The following is an 18,673-nucleotide window of genomic DNA, read 5'->3' as shown; positions in this document are numbered from 1 at the left end:
GACGGGGGTGGGGGGGCGGGGAACAACTGACCCTTACTGACCGTTTTCTCATGCCAGGCACTTGACATTCTTTTTAATCACCAAGAAGCAATGCTTTTGATAAGCAACACGCCTGAGAACTAGATTGTAATCACTTTACAAGTGAAGAAGCGAAGGCTCAGAGTATGTCATCCACACAGAGCTGTGTGTAGCTTGAGGAATTTTCATAAAACGCACGCTTGTGTAATGAGCACCCAGGAGCCGAAGCAGAACATTTCAAACCCTGCAGAACCCCTGTAGTGTTCCCCTACTGTTGCTTTTTGTGCGGGACTTTTATGATTTGTTTCATTTTAAAAAGGCTAAGAAGCTGTGTACCTGAGTGTGTAATGGTCAAACACAAACCTGAATTTTTGCCTTAGGAGCAGGGGTGGGTGGACTTTATTAAACAGCCAACTGTCTCCGATCTGCCGTCTCCAAGCAAAGGGATTATTTGTGTGTCTGAGGAAGATGCTAGCAGCCTCTTCTGGTGCCTGCTGGGAGAAGTTTACTTTGCAGTTACAGGGAGTTAAATGGCTAGGAATCGGGGGTGGGGGGGGGCACTCAGAAAGGAAGTTTCTTCTTCAAGAACATCCCAAAGTCTAGAAATCATCCTCAAGGATCCAAACTTAACCTGAAATTTGGTTATAAATCCACTTCCATCCTCAGCTCGATGACTATCTTGGGCAACTCCCAGGCAGGATTGGGGATCACTTGCAGTGTCCATGAACATGGAGAGTCAGGCACGTTCTCTAGCCCACGTCTGATCACTAGATAAACGAAAGTGCATTTCCACACCACAAAATGTGATACACACTGCCACCAAGATCTTCTAGTTTACATAGTCTAGTTCTTTGCTGCCTTTCACTGGGCGTGAAAATATTCAGAATACTTCTTGGAAAGTAGTTCGTTAGGAAGAGGGAACGGCCCCTGTCTCTCTGGCACGTGTCGGGCCACTGTATCCTCACCGGGACAGTGAGCCCGTGAGAAGCTTCCAAAGGTGCTGGGCAGCGGCACCGAGCTGCTTGGTTTGACTTGTGAACAGTCGCACGCCTTTCTTTTCCATTCTCATGCTGCGGCTTGACATTTAATTTTAAAAGCTAATGTGAATGATGCGCAAGGGGAGAAAGTGGTGAGTACACTTCAAATGTTACTTGCAGTGGGGCTTCTCATTCTTTAATCCCCAGCAGGAGAACCAGGCCCACTCTTGAAGGAGAGGAAACAAAAGTGTAAAACTGCATTCTGTCCAAGTCAGAGTAGCTAGGACTGACTAAACGGGTGAAGCCACTTGTCCCGCTTTATCCCTGCGGACCTCTGTTTGGAAGCATTGCGCCTCCTCTGAAGACAAGTGCAGGGCGAGCGTGTTGCCGGGGGGACGACTGCTCACCGGGAGCAGGGAAGCGGGCATGCGGACCTTCCCTCATACTTCTCTTCCCTGTGTGCCCCCGCAGATCCCCTCAGGCCTCTTCATCCCCAGCATGGCCGTGGGAGCCATGGCGGGCAGGATGGTGGGGATCGGCGTGGAGCAGCTCGCTTACCATCACCATGACTGGATCGTCTTCAGGAACTGGTGCAGGCCCGGAGCAGACTGTGTCACCCCCGGACTTTATGCCATGGTGGGAGCTGCGGCCTGCCTAGGTACAAGCACGGGTGGGCCAGGCTGGGGCGGGCCGGGCCGCAAGGAAAGCTGAGCTAGGCCAAGCGTCGTCACCAGGCCGCGCTGGCTTTGGGCACCGGTGAGAAGGAGGACATGGGCTCTAGTGCTGGCATTCTCAGGATAGGCCAGGTTGTGTTGCTGTCGCAGGTAAGGCGCTAAATCTCAGTGGCTTAACACACCAGGGCTTAGAGCTTGCTCATCATATGCGGTCGGCTCTCATTATTCGTGGATCCCATATTTGGGGATTTGCCTACGTGCTAAAATGTGTTGGTGACCCCTAAGTCAATACTCGTGGGGCGTTGGCTGTCATCCTCAGACACGCACAAGAGCAGTGGAAAGTGTGAGGTGTCTAGCGCGTATGTTCCCAGCTCCGGGTGAGCGAGGTGTGAAGGCCCACTCTCTTGTTTTGGCGCGGATACTCTACACAAGTATCCTTTTCGTGGTCTAGTTAGTGTCATGTTTTTTTGGCATTTTGTGAATGATTTTGTTGTTTTAAATGGCCCCCAACCATAGTGCTAAAGTCTGTCTGGGGATCCTAAACACAAGAAGGCTGGGATGTGTCTTACAGAGAAAATAAGCGTGTCGGAGAAGTCTTCTCAGGCAGGAGTTACAGTGCTGTTGGCTGTGAGTTCCACGTTAATGAATCATCTACATGTATTAAATAAGGTGTCTTTAAACAGAAATACACATGAAATAAGGTTCTGTATTGATTGGTTGACCAACATGTTGCGAGCAGAAGCTCGCAGGAACCTAACCTTGTGTTTCCCCCAGGGCAGTGATTCAGTATTTGTTCATTCAGTGTTTGTGGCAACTTTGTAGATCGTAAGTACCATGAATAATGAGAATTGGCTCTGTGTGTGTGTGTGCGTGTGTGTGTGTATGTGTGTGTGTAGTGTAAGTTAGTAGAGAGCTTTTCTCCAGTCAGTCATTCAGGGCCCCGGGTGATGATGGAGTCTCCACCATCTTGCCGCTGGGCCATCCAGAACAGCGGTTTCAACGGGGGGCAGTTGTGCCTCTCAGGAACACTGGACAATGGAGGAGACATTTGTGGTTGTCACACCTGCGGGGGTGGTGCTACTGGCATCTAGTGGGTGGTGGCCAGGGGTGCTGCTAAACATCCTGTAGTACACAGAACAGCCTCCACGTCAAAGAATGATCCAGCCCCAATTGTTCCTAGTGCCGAGATCGAGAAACTCCAGTTAAGCTCATTGGAAGACTAGTACGAGTTGGTATGGATTCTTCTTCTAAATAACAAGGGACACAAAGTTGGGTCCCTCTCCTGTCCATAACCACTAAGCATCTCTGTAGTTTCCCAGCTTACGGGGTTCTGGAACAGAGCCACGATTGCTTGTCGGAAACCTGCATAGCCCACATAGGATCCACTCACCAAAAAGCCAGGCCTGTGGTCTTGGGTGAAGAGACAACCCAGTTGTCTTCTCACTGAAGAAGAGCCCCCCAGTCAGATGTGACTTATGGCCCCTGGGGTAAGGCTGCATTCAGCAGAGCCCGGCCAGCGTTCCAGAGGTCTGCCATGGGCAACATGTAGGACCGTCTCTTCAGAACAGGTGTCTGGAGAATTTAGAGCCAGCTTGTCCATTTCCACAGTTCATGCCCATTTGAGGGTCTGGAGTTGAGTTTCAGAATTGTATTCCTGTCTTCGGTTGCAGGTGGAGTTACCCGGATGACGGTGTCATTGGTGGTCATCATGTTTGAATTAACGGGTGGTCTGGAGTACATTGTGCCCCTGATGGCAGCAGCCGTGACCAGCAAGTGGGTGGCCGATGCCTTCGGGAAAGAAGGCATCTACGAGGCTCATATCCACTTAAACGGGTACCCGTTTCTGGACGTGAAGGATGAGTTCACCCACCGCACGCTGGCGACCGACGTCATGCGGCCACGGCGGGGCGAGCCGCCTCTGTCCGTGCTCACCCAGGACAGCATGACCGTGGAGGACGTCGAGACGCTCATCAAGGAGACCGACTACAACGGCTTCCCTGTGGTGGTCTCCAGGGACTCCGAGCGCCTCATTGGGTTTGCCCAGAGGAGGGAACTGATTCTCGCAATAAGTGAGTAGAGAGGGGGACGCTCGTGCTGTCCTAAGAGGCCAGTGGCTGCCTTTGTGCCCCCTGAATTCCCAAAGAAGTTAGAGAGACTGCCAAGGTCCGAGGGCTTTAAGCTGGCGCTCTCACGCTTTCTCGCGCATATTCCTAGCCCCTGGGGATCTGGTTAAAATGCGGATTCTGGCTTGGTAGGTTTGGGGGGGTGGGGGGGAGACCGCATTTCTCCCAAGCTCCCGGTTAATGCTGCTGCTGCTGCCGGTCCCCAGGCGCCGCTGTGAGGAACGATGTCTAGGGAGAGACCCGCTTGGCTGGAAAGTGACTGCGGCGTTTGCACGCGGCCTCTGGGGTCCGCCCCCGCTAGGTGGCCCGCCGCCGCCACTGCCTTTTTAGGGAATTGTCAGGTGAAGCTGGGAAGGATGGAGGCGGGAGAGTCCGGATTGGCCCCGGCGAGCTGCTCTCAGGGATAGACTTTCAGGCAGGCTTCTCGACGTCGAGGGTGAGTTCTTCGTCCCAGCCGCCTCCCTGGGCACCGCACAAGCCCTTCACTTCGCTTGGCGGTGTTATGTCTCACTCAGTACTCAGAGGCCCAGCTGGAAGTGGCGGGACCGAGGGGCAGGCTGTTGAGTCGGGAGAGGAGCGGGCGGGTGATGCCCGGGTGCGGTGTGCCCAACACAGTGGCTCAGAGAAGCAAGGCTGCCAGCTCTGCAGCCTCGGGATGCCTGCACTGCAAGGGAGGTGGGAGGTAGGAGTCCCAAGATAAAGACCTGGGTGTGAGCCACGTGGAGACCTAGGAAGGAGGACAGCGAGCCTCGGAGACCCCTCGGGGTGGAGTCCCCCCGGTGCTCGTGAGGCGGCAGGGACCAGCAGAGCCCCCCGCCCTGGGGTGCCGTCCCGCTCAGCCCACCTGCTGCCGCGATCGCCCCATCCCGCCATCTCACGGCCGGCTGGGGCCCACGACATGGCTCGTGTGGACGCTTGATGACTTTACCACGTATGTCGCCTTCCAGGGTGTTTAAGAAGTTTGCCGGGGTGGGACTAGCCCGGGTAGGATTGCCGCACGCCCTACTGGGAACACACCTTCACCAGACGACCCTTTGCTTATCCCTGCCCTTGGTTAACTATTTCTGAGGCGCCCTCTCAATTTCCAAAATCTCTTTGGGATGTTAAATAGCTCTTCAAATATCTTTAAAGTATCTTCATCAAAGGCTTTATAAAAATAAGTTCGGATAATAAAAAAAAAAGTTGGGGTAAGCCGTATCCTCTAATTTTAGTTTGTTGCTCAAACGTATTTACCTCCCCCAAAGCAACAACTGGGTTTGTATTTTAGACCCGATAGCACATTTGTGCATATGTGTTCAGTGATGCTTGTCTTTATTATAGGTCCTGTCGCTTAACAGGTACGTGCCTTTGGACATAAATATTGCCTTATAAATAATGAGGTTTGTTTTAAGCTGTGTGAGCAGGGTTGGGTTTGTTTTAAAATAATGTAATCAGCAGCCTTGAAAAATGTATGCAGTCCCTAAAGTCTTTTAAGCAAAAGCTGAAATTTAAAAACTAAAGTAACATCACTGGATCCGTTACCTATTGTGCAGCTCCGGGCACACCTGCTAAGAGACAGCTTACTAATTTTGCTGAAACCCATTACTGTAATCAAGTGGGAAGCAGTAATTGTCATCAGCCGGTTTGTGAAGAAATTTAAGCTTGCCGACGGAGCGCGCTCTTAGAAGCTGTGTCTGGGATGTCTGAAGAGGCAACGCGCCGTGTAAATAACACCTATATGCTTTCCATCAGACTGATGGAAGTATAGAAGCTGCTGTTTACGCGGTTTGTGGAAAGACAAGGAGTGTTTCACTCTAAGCAGTCAGAAAAGCGGTTTCCCTGATCTCTGGAAATAGCAGAGTCCTGGTACCCTGGTGGAGAAATTTGTGACCTATATTTGCAGAATTATGGGGCCTTTCATGAATATAGAAATATGACTTTAGCATTTATCTGGTGACTGTCTCATGCCAGTTTGATTTTCAGGGGAATTAGGAGCAAAGATTATAGATAGGTAGAACCAAGATAATTTGAATAAGAATGGTAAATGAGGCAAGTAGGGGGTTTTCTTACACATCATGTTAAAATTGTAGCAACTGGGGCACCTGGGTGGTTCAGTCGGTTAAGTGTCTGCCTTCCGGCTCAGGTCATGATCTTGGGGTCCTGGGATTGAGTCCTGCATCGGGCTCCCTGCTCAGCGGGGAATCTGCTTCTCCCTCTGCCCCTTCCTCCTCCTTGTGCTCTCTCTCTCTCAAATAAATAAATAAAATCTAAAATAAAAAAAAATTGTAGCAACTGCTCACGTGAAGCTGAAAATGTTTTGTTATTTTCCAACCATCTCTGGAATACCAGACCGTAGCCAATGTCCTTGTTAGGGAGCGGTTACCCCACCTAGGACGTGCGGCACGCTTCCCCCTCACATTCTGACACATGGGGCCACGTGTGACCCATGTGCAAATTCCCGGTAAATGGGACTTTGCCTGTCGGTGCTGTTTGCAAATATGAGGCTCTTTCTGTGCTCAGCAGGGCTCAGACTCTTCTAGTCTTGAATTCTGCAATTAGGTGAGGACCGGTTCAGAGAGGACTCAGCGGGAAGCCGCAAAGATGATTAAAGGGATGGAAAGTTAGAGTCACAGGCAAGAGTTAAGGGAACCCTCATTTTTTTCGTCTGGTGGATGATTTAATGATGGTTCTCCAGCATGTGGAAGATGCTTACTTGCAGAAAGGGATCTGCGTCCAGAACTGAACCAAGTGTCAGATCTGTTGGAAGGGCTATTTAGGGATAAAGTGGTTTCTTCCTGGGAGGGCTGTTCATGATTGGAATAGGCCACGGAGAACAGTGGTGTCGTCTGCTGCTTTCTGCTGGGGCTTGAAACACACGCACAGAGGGACTTTTCCGTGCCGCAGTAAACTGTAACTTATCATAAAATCATCTGGTTGTTCTTCTGAATAGTTTTATTTTATTTTTATCACGTCTTCTTTGTACTGACCACCACTACAGTTGCTTTCAGTTTTCCACTTTAACATTTTTAGTTAATGACATCTGTTACATGGAAGCATTTTTGATGAACAGGATGATAGAGTATTCTCTCTCTAAAAATGTGATGACTCCAAAGTAGAGCTTCTCATCCTTAACACTCTTGACATTTGGGGCCGGATCATTCCTTCCCGTGGGGGCTGTCCTGTGCACCGTAGGGTGTGGTCTCTGACCACTAGGTGCTACTAAGCAACACCATCTCCCAGGTATGACAACCAGATATGGCTCCAGAAGTTTCCAAATGTCCCCTGAGGGTCAGGGCAACATTGCTCCCGGTTGAGAACCATTGCTCTAAAAGCCATGGGAATAGCTTCCTGAATATGTGATTATTTCCGGCCTTAAAATTTCTTGGTCTGTCATAGTTTGTGAAATTTACTTTACCAGCACTCTTAATTCCCCTCTCTGTGCTTGGCGTTGCCATCGTATTGTCCACTAGAAAGTGGAAGGTACCTTAGTGGGTACTCACAAAATGTACCTCATTTTTCAGGAGCCTCCTATATTAAGAACAGCTTAACTGACCTTTAAAACAATTAAAAATGAAGTTTATTACATTCTTATTTGTTTGCTTGTTTTATTTTTTAAATTTTTTTATTATTATGTTAGTCACCATACAGTACGTCATTAGTTTTTGATGTAGTGTTCCATGATTCATTGTTTGTGCATAGCACCCAGTGCTCCATGCAGAACGTGCCCTCTTTAATGCCCATCACCGGGCTAACCCATCCTCCTGTCTCCTTGTTTTAAAGATTTTATTTATTCATTTGAGAGAGACACAGAGAGAGCACAAGCAGAGGGAGGGGCAGAGGGAGAGGGAGAAGCAGAGTCCCCGCTGAGCGCTGAGCTCTGAGCTCCACGTGCGGCTCGATCCCAGGACCTGGAGATCATGACCTGAGCTGAAGGCAGACGCTTAACTGACTGAGCCACCCAGGCGCCCCCGTTTTTTAAAAGCAATACATATTCATAGACTATTGGGGAAATCAGAAGCAAAAGGGAAAATAAAAAAAGGCACCCACTTTCCCAACAGCATAGAAGGCCATGGTTAATATTTGGTGCATTTCCTTCTTATCTTTTGGGTCTTCTACTTATGTAAACATTGGGCGTTTTGGGGGGGTTTCTTTTCCAACACAGGCTTCCCTGAGTCCCTGGGGTCTGGGAGTCTACACTCTTGTAGCGCTGGATCATCCCCAGGGTGGGGAGTTGGCTTAAGCTTTCCTACAGGAACTATTTCTTGTGCACCCGCTGTGTGCTGGCACTGTTCTAGTCGCTGGGAGGACGGGGTGGGGGAGTCGGGGCAGGAGCCAGGCTCGGCTCTCTGTGAGCGTACATGCTGTAGTTTGTCGCAGGCATTGTGGTGACGGATGGAGATTCCCTGTCCAAACCGGGAGTAGATGTTTGACCCTAGCAGAGAGAGGCAAAAAGCTTTCTTGCTGGTTCTTCCATTCGTCAGCTTTTGGCCTGTATGTAGCACCCCCGCTCCCACCATTGCGAGCGTTCAGATAAGTCTTGGTAGTAGAGTTCCAAAGAGGCCTAGCAGAGCCCTTCCAGAGAGAGCTGCAGTTGCCACTCTTGGAGTAGCAAGGAACATGGCCCACATCTCTGGCTCTGAGCCCAGCCGGGGCCTTCGATTCTTTGCGGCAGTGAACAGCTCGTGGGCTTCCCTTTGCAGTGTCTCCTACGTGAAATAGGCTCTGTTCCACACGGCAGGCAGAACCAAGTCCGCTGACGTTTAGTAGAACTACTCATTCATTCACCTGTTGCTTGATGCATGCATGCATGTGGCCAATAGCTGTTGTGTGCGTACTCTATACTAGGCATTGTCCAGGCCCTGGAAATGTACTGGTGAGCAGGGAATCACTGAACTAGCTGCTGGTAGAATCAGGGCTTCTAACCCAATCAGGAGACTCAGAGGAACTAGACGGTGGTTATTTATTTTGGCAAGTGGATCGACAGTTTACTCAGTTGTATTTGGTTTTAGGAGGGGTTCAGCAAATCATGTGTTCAGTTCTTGATTGAGGTTTGCGGCTTGATCCAGTCCTGATGAAGACTGATCCTTGATCCAGTCGACCTCATTGTTGAAATAGATGGGTTCCTGTCACATGGGGCTGTTAGAGAATTCTCGGTCTGCGAGAAGGAGCAGCGCCTAAGTACGTGTTGATGGTTGCCTCCTCGCCTCAGTGCTCTGGGCCGGAACTATCTTGATTTAGGAGAGAAATGGGTGGTGTGCATCACATAGCATCCACACTTGAAAACATGTTGTGCCTCAGCGTCATCTGGTGTTTGTGGTTGAATCCTGTCCCATTTGATGTAACTACATTTAACCTGACCCACATAATGTGCTGGCATTTGCCCAGCGGGCCCACTGTTCCTCTTTTAAACAGAGACCCTTTTTCAAACTCAGCCTGACCTCGAACGCTGCCAGTTTTCCATTAGAGTACTCTATTGCAGTAAACGGCCTTAGAGCAGGCAGTTAGATTTTTATTTTTCAAAGAACAATATCGGTGAATAGTAGTCTTTGAGAAGGCAAGAAATGTATTATAGAAACCAGGATCCATTTTAAGGCAAGCCTCACTGTACATTTTTCCTAACCTTTTCCCATGAACCAAAAGAAAGATTAAAATTCCAACAGAAGGAAAATCGCCTTGGAGAAATATCTTGAGACCGATGGATTTATTTCATGTGTGACTTAAAATAGCCTGGGTTTCTAGTACTGCATAAAGCTGTATTTCTAATGAGTTCCTGTTACCCTACTTTTCTTCGGCTTGCTTTTGCATGTCCTTGCCTACAGATAGAAAGAGGCTAACTGTTACCATAACAGTTTTACTATCTTCCTTTGAGGAATCCACAAAATGGTCCATTTTTAAGAGAGGAGATCCAAGAGGTGGGGGGAATGGGGCTTTTCTGGAGTTATTTCTTTGGTCCCAAGGGTCATATTTGGGAGTAAGCTGCATTTCTGGGCTGTGAGCCTGGGATGGTCCTATTGGTTTTTGTTCCTTTCAGGATTCATAATGCCATTTGGGCCAGTTAAAGGTTAGTTTGTTAAAAAAAAAAAAAAAGAAAAGAAAAAAAAGGAAAAACAACTTACTGAGGTCGTTGGGCAGCTAAGTGAGGTTTCTTGTCCTGTCCTACTTGAGCCCATGATGAGGTGAGCGAGTGTTAGGAAAGCAAGAGTAGAGGGCCCTGGGCCTTCTGGGTGCCCCGGAGCCCAGGAGGAGGCAGTAAATTCTCCCAAAGAAGTCACCCTGCTCAGGCCCACTTGTCAAGACTTTGGCAATGAACGATTGGGTCACGGCAGGGGGACCCTTGCACGGCATTAGCTTAAGAGAGATCACAATTTCACAGATGTTTGGCTGAAGCCCTTCATTAAGAACGTGGCATTTGCCCTCTGAACCCCTTCTCTGTGGGATTCTAGGATGCGGATAGAGGGAAAACGTATGTTCCTGTGGGTGTGGGCTGGAGGGAGTTGCTAAGCAAGGGCCTCTGTGTGGCTTACTGTTCTGCTCACCCATTCTAGAGAACGCCAGACAGAGGCAGGAGGGCATCGTGAGCAATTCCATCATGTACTTCACGGAGGAGCCCCCTGAGCTGCCGGCCAACAGCCCGCACCCCCTGAAGCTGCGGCGCGTCCTCAACCTCAGCCCGTTCACGGTCACGGACCACACCCCCATGGAGACGGTGGTGGACATCTTCCGGAAGCTGGGGCTCCGGCAGTGCCTGGTGACACGGAGTGGGTGAGTGCTCTGGCGGGACTCCGAGGAGAACAAGATGAATGAGTCACGGTCTCCGTGCCCGGGGGCCTCGCGGGGCAGCCGGTGCCGCGGGAAGGCGGGAGAAACCTCCCGGTGGGGCTGCTGTCGGGCCGAGGCTGAGGCTTGAGTCAAAAAGGGGAGGAGCCAAAGGAGAAGGATTTGGGCTGCTTTTCTGCGGCCCCCGCCCCCGCCCCGGGTGGCACTTGGCTCGGGGAGAAGGGACAGCCTGTTGTGCTCTCACGGGATCTGGGCAAGCCTCCACATCCCGGCGCCACGCAGACGCGGGCAGCGAAGGGCACAGGCTCGTGAGAAGACGAGGGCGCGCTCACCGGGCGCACCTAACAAAACACGCAGCACAGCCTGTGCACGGTGAATGGTTAAGAGCTATGTAAATGCTACGATAAATAGATGACTGTACCTTGAAGAAGTGCCGAAGTTTTTTGTAGAAGTGGGTGGTGCCGTGAGGGCTGCAGCTTGCGAGCTGTGTCCGGTGGAACCCGGGGCGCCCTGGGCTGGGGCCGCCAGCGTCCCGAGCCGTCAGAAATCACACGGAACTTTTGACTCCCCCAAAACCTAACTACTGGTAGTCTGCTGTGGACCAAAGCCTTACCGATAGCACGAACGGTGGATGAACACACATTTTGTCTGAAAGTGTATTGCATACTGTGTTCGTACAGTAAGGAAGCCAGAGGAATTGTGATTAAGAAAATCGTAAGGAAGAGACAATACATTTATGGTATTGTCCTGTATGTTTTGAAAAAAACTCTGCGTGTAAGTGGACCCATGCAGTTCAAACCCGTGTTGTTCAAGGGTCAACTGTATTCCTGCGCCCCTGGGTTCAGCTGGGGGCAGTTTTCTGCATTCACCTGGAATTTCTCATGGATGACATGACCCATAAGCAAATGGGAAGTTCACATTCTGCTCAGATTGTTCCCTAATACAGCGATCTGTTCAGAACAACCACACGTTTTCAGAACAACCGTTCCCGAAGAGCTGGGAGATCTGGTGGCCCCCATGGCTTAGTCACTGCCGAGGCAATATTACTTTTGCTTTGTGTTACCACAAGCCAGGAAACTAGCATTGCGAAGATGGAGGGCTCGTGATGGCCTGAGAGGTGCCGTGCCCCAGGGGCCCTTCTTTGGGCTCAGAGGTGCACCCCGAATCCCACGGGTTTGGAGGCTTGGGTAGAGGAGGAGCCTGGCTCAGTCAGGGTAGCCTGGAAGCTAGGGTTGTCCGTCCAGCGTATTCCTCTACAGGCTGAGGGGAGGAGGTGGGCTGGGCTGTGGAGACCTTGGCACTCTAACTGTGTCGAGGCCTTAACTCTCTAACATAGTTTACACTGCGGAGCCCATGCTCCAGTTTAACCAAGCCGTTCTCAACCCCGGGTGATTTTGCCCCCCAAGATTTTGGATGTCCCAGCTGGAGAGAGGGGATGCTCCTGGCACTTAGTGGGTAGAGACCGGGGATGCTATTCGAGAGCCTGCAGTGAGTGCATGGGACGGCCCGCATTGCAACGAAGACTCACTGGCCCAGAAGGTCACTCGCTCTGGATCTCAGTGACCGTGGACTAGGTGCCCGTGAACAGCCAAGTGAGCCCTCCTTACTCACTCGCTTCCTTCCTACTGTCCTGGCTGTGCAAGGGGCCGAATGTGCGCACTGACCCAGAGAACCCCTGGCCCACACGACAGGTGTCCTCAGCTCTGACTGCAGCTGGGGGAGTGTGTTGCACATGGGAGGGACAATTGGTAAGCAACAAATACATGTTTGGGGCTAGAGATCACTTCTGCTGGTGATTTTTAAAGGCACTCAGTGGGCTGCCGAATTCCCCCAGAGGATTAAAGCTGTAGGTTAAACCCAGAGTGCTGGGGCCACTGCAGTTACTGATCCCTCGGGTCTGGGAGGGGCCTGCGAATCCGTATTTCTAGCAAGCTCCCGGGTGCTGCTGCTGGTCGGGGACTCCACTTGGCCAAACGCTCTAGCCCATTTACATACCTGAATTTCCAGCGCCCGGCATAAATACTGTGATCACCCGTGGCGTCTCAAGTGCATAGCAGTTTCTCTTTTCCTTTAAAATAATAATCCAATGTCAGTTATCATTGGAATTTCCAGTTCTGGCAGGAAATTCTGCCCTTAACGCCCGCTCACACCTCACGCAGCCCCATGAGGTTTTCCTGTGAAGATCAGGGTGCCGAAATTGGCTCCGAATGTTCTGCGAGAAAACAAAATCGCACTCTTTCTCGCTCTACATATTTTAAACAAACACAGATGCTGATACGTAACTGCTGGCAAGGGGATCCTTGTTTGCGGGCCTTTCATCTCCTCGGGCTTTCAGCCAGGGCAGGCATGTCTTGAGCCAGCTTGCGTTTTTGATGTATTCCGTCACCATGTGCCTTCCCTGCTCCCGGCGAGAGCCCCAGCTCGTCCTGTGGACCTGCATCGTCTGCAGGATTTCTCGGGGCCTGGGCTCCAGAGGTCATCGTGAAACCACACCAGGAACCACAGAAGGCTTTGTCCCCCGAAGGCCCCGAGTCTGCAGAGCCTCCGGTGGCTAAGCCTGCATTTGGGTGCGATCTTCCCCACAGAGATTCTCGACCGGCAAAGCGGGCGGGGGAGGTTGAGTTAGCTTTCCCCAGGCCTGCTAGGTGGGCCCCCAGGACTTAGACGGGGTGGCCTTCTCAGAAGAGCCCGGCTATTCTAATTGGATATGTACATGGTCATAGATTGGCCGTTTATCATTCCCTCGATTCACTTGAACTGCCACCCAAAGGGGCTGGAAGTTCAGACACTTGATTTAATAGGACACATCCCGCCACTAAGGATCTCTGCTGGATTTGATGTTGCCTCCTTCCGGCTGGATGTTCAGCTTTTCTCTTTTGCAGTAATTGTTCTAAGCCAAGAGTGCTCTGAATTTGTATTTCCCCAGAAGTGTTGCGAGCAGCTTGACTTTCCCGTGTTATAGTTACAGAGCTTTAAGATAGGAGGTCGTCCAGACTGCTCCAGGGTGAAGAAAGGCAACAAGACCAGACTTTACAGATATGGGAGGTGTGTGTGTGTGTGTGTGTGTGTGTGTGTGTGTGTGTGCGCGTGTGAGATAGAGTCCTCATGGCTTTGCAAACACTAACAAGCCCTACTTTTTCAAAGTAACATTCGCTTCATCACCCTCTTTCTGGGTGTCTCTGGCTGAGACCTGGCGAAGGCTCAAAAGGTGTCTAAAAAATAATAAAGCCAAGGAGCTCGTCATCTACTACGGAACACGGACATAATCCGATTTGGGTGGTGTTACCCAGGTGTTCTAGAGGGCAAGGTCCCGAGCTGGGCTTTCAAGGAGAAAATGGCAAAGGACAAAAGAGCGGTGTCAGTTGAGAGGCTGTCTGCTAGTTGGTGATCGCCAGCAGCAGAGCACCCCCCCCCCCCCGACCGCAGAGGACCATCCCTTAGCTGCCCCTGCTCCGTGGACACCGCTGCTCACGTTGCCTCCCATTTCTCCTCCGACCCCAGCTCTCTTAGCGGCGTATTACAGGCACACGTTGCTCGCCTTTTTACTGTCCTTTTTTAATTTTAAATGCAGCGGAACAACTGTGTGGACTGAATTGCGTCCCCCCAAATTCATATGTTGAAGCCCCACACTCCACCGTGACTGGGTTTGGAGATGGGGTCTTTAAGGAGGTAATTAGAGTTAAATGAGGTCCTCAGGCTGGGGCCCTGATCTGATCAGACTGGTGTCCTAAGGACAGGGAGAGGCAACGGGCAACAGGGAAGTGTGGGCCCAGGGAGAAGGCCACGTGAGGACTGCGAGCCAAGGAGAGCGGCCTCTGGAGAAACCAAACCTGCCAGCACCTTGGTCTGGGCCTTCTAGTCCCTGGGACCGTGAGAACGGTCATTTCTGTGGTCAAGCCACCCAGTCCGTGGTGCTTCGTTACGGCCGCTGCGCTAAGTCAGGACCCCGACTCCGCTTGGCTGGTGTAGTGGAGCAGCGTCTTGTTTTACAGGACCTCTTCAACCTTACTGCATTTTGATAAATTTTAGAAATGTATTTAAAGTAATATAGGAACACGGTTGAAGCCAAGTAGCTCTAAACGGATGGAACAGAAAGCAGTTCCTGGTTTTACGCTTTTGCACCAGCACCCCTCTCTTTTCAGGGGGCCACTTTTCTCCCACAAGGGTTTGTTTTCTTTAATTAATAGACTATTTTTTAGAGCAGTTTTGGGTTTATAGAAGAATTGAGCATAAAGTACAAGGTTCCCGTATACCCTCTCTTGTCCCCTCCATTTCCCTTATTAACATCTTGCATTTGTTTTATCTGTTGCCTTTGATGAATTGATATTGATACACTAACTCAGGTCCCTAGTTAACATTAGGGTTCGCCCTTGGTGTGGTACGTTCCGTGGGTTTTGATAAATGGAGAATGACCTGCATCCACCATTCTGGTATCACACAGGTGGTTTCTCTGCCCTAAAAATCCTCTGTGCTCTACCTCTTCATCCCTCCTCCCTTCCCTCCGACCCAGACAACTACTGATCTCTTTACTGTCTCCATACTTTTGCCTTTTCCAGAATGTCCTAGAGTTGGATGTGGCCTTTTCAGACTGGCTTCTTTCACTTAGTGATACGCATTTAAAGTTCCTCCATGGCTTTTCATGGCTTGACAGCACGTTTCTTTTTAGCGCTGAATAATATTCCATTCTCTGGAGGGACCACAGTTTAGGTATCTATTCACCTACTGAAGGACATTCAAACCTTGGCAGCTATGAATCAAGCGTATGTCTTCTATGAGTTAACGAAATTATTTTATATCACCACTAAACTGTAATTATAGAAGATTAACAATGACTCAATCTATCATTCAATATCCAATTCATATCAAATTTCAATCCAGAATTCTTTGAGGGTTCACACATTGCATTTGGTTGTTTTGCCCCTTTAGTTTTTCATCTAGAACAGTTTCCTGCCTTTTTTTTTGTTTGTTATTTATGCACAGATTTTTTTTTTTTTTAAGAATCCAGATCAGTAGTCTCACATTCTGAATCTGATTGCTTCCCCGTGGTTTGATTTGGTCGAAGTGCTTTCTGGCGACATGCTTACATAGATGATGTCACAATGTCAGCTTTCCCAGCTTTGTTGGTGATTAGCTCTGCCACTTAGATAAGGGGGTGGTGGCCAGAGCCCTCCATTGTAAAGGGACATTTTTCTCTCTGTACGTAATCTGTGGAGGGATCCTTTGAGGCCAGGTGAATTTTTTGTTTTCCAGCAACTGTTTACCCAGTGGTTTTGGAATCCATGGATAATTATTGACTACACTAATTATTATATTGGGGGTTACAGAATGTCGATTTGCTAATTCTGTCTCGGTCTCGCTTTTGTACATTTCCCCCTGATTTTTGGATCATCACAATAGAGTCGTGAGGCTTTCAGCGCTTTGACATCCATGCTTTTCAAGTCCCCTTTTGCGATTTTCCTCTCTCCTGCAGATGTTCCCATGAGATAGAGGAGAACAGGTAGTGCCCGCTGTCACCCCCAGGGTCGTAGATGGGCAAACTAAGACCAGAAAGCAATCACTTTTTCAGGGTTGGTTAAGGTCCAGTGTGGTCAGGGACAAAGAAGTCAGAATTCTAGCCTGACAGTTTCGCTACCCAGCATCCATTTCACCAGAAGTAACCAAGTCGAACACTGCTCCAAATACTTGCATTTCCTCTTCATATTCCCTTCTGTTTCACAGGAGATGACTTTGACTACTTTGGCTTTAATTAAATAAATCACAGTGTTTTGCGATTGTGTTTTCTGATGTGGGGGCATATCATTATTTTACACAGATACAGAGTAGAAATCTTTCGTGTTAATAGCTACACAGTATACCAGTGTTAGCCTGACACTGTTTAGTTCTCATTCTTTTTTTTCTTGGGTGTGCTGGCGACAGGATGAGCAGCATCTTGCAGACTCGTTTGGCCAGTGGAACTTTCTTTCTCCAAAGAAGCTGTGCACATCCGCTTCTTTCAAACCTTTTACTTTACTGAGGGGACATGATTTGTACCAGCAGGTGGTCATTTAAGTAGTTAATAAAATCGAGATTGAGGCAAGGGCTGCTGGGAACGGTTGTGCCCGTGTGTTCTACACACTCCAGGGCACTCTTTACATTGTCGTGTTTGTGCACGGCGCTCCTTGGGGTTGTGCAATGTGTAGTCTAGGGGGCCTTACATAAGGAACCTTGGGAAGAGGCCTTGTTTTTGCAAGTTGAAAGCAGTGGAATTTTGGAAGAGGAGGTCATTCACGTGTATGGCCAGAGATATGAATGTCAAACTTTACCCAACCAGTATGATAGATTTAAAATAGGACCAGTTGTTATCTTCTACCTAAAATACCTTATACTTGCAATTTCTGTGATGTGGTCCAGTTTCGACAATGGCTTTCACAAGCCCTTTCTCAATCGATTATAGTCTTGAAATTTAGGAGAGCGTATTAGTCATCGTAGGTTTATTGCGGTAATTAACAAGCTTGCCATCTTAGTGGCCCTAACACAAGAGCGATTCATTCCCCCCCCACGTCACATCCAGTGTGGGTTTCAGCAGGCGTGGGCTCTGCACCACATAGTCATCCAAGGACCCAGGTCTTTGAATCTGGTGGCTGCTAAGTCAGTCCTCTGTGACCTCAGAGTCCTTCACTGGCTCCTCTGCCTCTGCTTGCCACCTGAGAGACAGTGTCAGGAAATGTGCAGGTGACCCGGGAGGGGCATCTCCCCTCTCTACCTACATGCCGTTGGCCAGAGCTCGCTCAGTTGTCCCCACCCGACTGCAAGGAAAGCTGGGAAATGTCTCGCTGTGCATCCAGGTAGAAAAGCCCTGGGGTTAGGGCAGGCATGAGTCAATATTGCAGAGCTGACCCCTGTTCTCTATTTTGTTTCTTCTCCAGGAGACTTCTTGGCATCATCACGAAAAAGGATGTTTTGAGACATATGGCCCAGATGGCAAACCAGGACCCTGAATCCATCATGTTTAATTAGAAACAAGGTGGCATTTATTTTGAGAAAAACACAACTGTGTCATTTTAAAAGAAATAAACAAATGATATGTTATTATTCTAATGAACGATTGTACGCTGGGGGCAGTGGAAACAAAAGCTTTGTTTGGAAAGGAAGAAGGATGAAACCTTTTTAAAAAAAAAGACATCAATGAGTAGGCATTTTGTAGCTTTAACCCCTTGTGAGTTTCCAGCTGTGTTTCTTAATGAGTTTATTAACTGCCATGGGGGCATGGGGGTGGGTGTAAACGATGTGGTTTGTCCAAGGACACGGAACTGAGTCCAGAAACGTTTGCCCCTTGTGTTTAAGGCTGATGTTTGTGAAGCTTTGAGTCCAAAAAGGCAAAGGAGTATTGGCCCGTGAGCATCTTTTATTTATCGGTTCCTGAAGTTTTGCTGCTATTTTACTGAATCGGACTAAAGATATTCGCACTTACTTTGTTGGAAAAGACAAGAGAAATTAAGTTGGAACATAGTGAAAGCTGAAAGGTTTTTGCCAGCTGGTTCACTCATGACCATCCAATTTCTTGCTCCTGTTCTCAGCCTAGTGTTTTGCTTCTCCATCAGTTTCCAAACCAACATCCAGGGTCTCCTGCAGCGACGAGTATGAAGAAAGCATCTCTCTGTGCAAGACCAGCATCTTGGGACTGCATAATGAACTACTGGCATTTCCTCCCACACAAAGGGATTCCTCCCGATTTTGAGGGTATACACACCTGCTCGTTGTGTTGCAGACGTGTTGCATGTGCTGCACCTGTTTATTGCTGTTGCCCGTGCATTCCTAAATATTGAGCAGTCCAGCACTTTCCATGGGCCATATCCTATATGCTGCCAGCTTGTCGTAAGTGTGCTTTAATTTCCAAATAGCGTACGTGAGGATCAAAACAGGCCACCCGGTGTTACTACTTACTTTTCCTTTCAGATCTTATTAAATATGGCTGCAGAGAGGGTGAGGCATACGAAGTCTCAGTGGGAACTGCTCCAAATGGATTGCAAGAGAAATACTAAATTGATTCTAAATCTGTTCCATTATCTTCTCCGTAGGTTGTAAAACGTCCGGCTTTAATGTCTACGCATGCACTTTCATGCTCGTACGCAGAGCACAGAGGGCA

General features: G+C 49.2%; 1 protein-coding gene across 2 annotated transcripts in view; it reads left to right on the top strand.

The window, feature by feature from the left end:
• CLCN4 (chloride voltage-gated channel 4) overlaps positions 1-18,389 on the top strand; it is a 63,799-nt gene extending 45,410 nt beyond the window's left edge. For both annotated transcript variants that reach the window (XM_021684124.1, XM_044911508.1), the window contains exons 9-12: positions 1,467-1,653; positions 3,340-3,738; positions 10,317-10,533; positions 17,454-18,389. In XM_021684124.1, coding sequence (XP_021539799.1) covers positions 1,467-1,653; positions 3,340-3,738; positions 10,317-10,533; positions 17,454-17,544 — 894 coding nt within the window. In that variant the 3' untranslated portion in view covers positions 17,545-18,389. The remainder of the gene's footprint in view (positions 1-1,466; positions 1,654-3,339; positions 3,739-10,316; positions 10,534-17,453) is intronic.
• The last annotated feature ends 284 nt before the right edge of the window (positions 18,390-18,673 follow it).

Source organism: Neomonachus schauinslandi, chromosome X, assembly GCF_002201575.2.
Source record: "Neomonachus schauinslandi chromosome X, ASM220157v2, whole genome shotgun sequence".
In the NCBI taxonomy this organism is placed as follows: Eukaryota; Metazoa; Chordata; class Mammalia; order Carnivora; family Phocidae; genus Neomonachus; species Neomonachus schauinslandi.
This window is presented reverse-complemented; position numbering and strand designations above follow the sequence as displayed.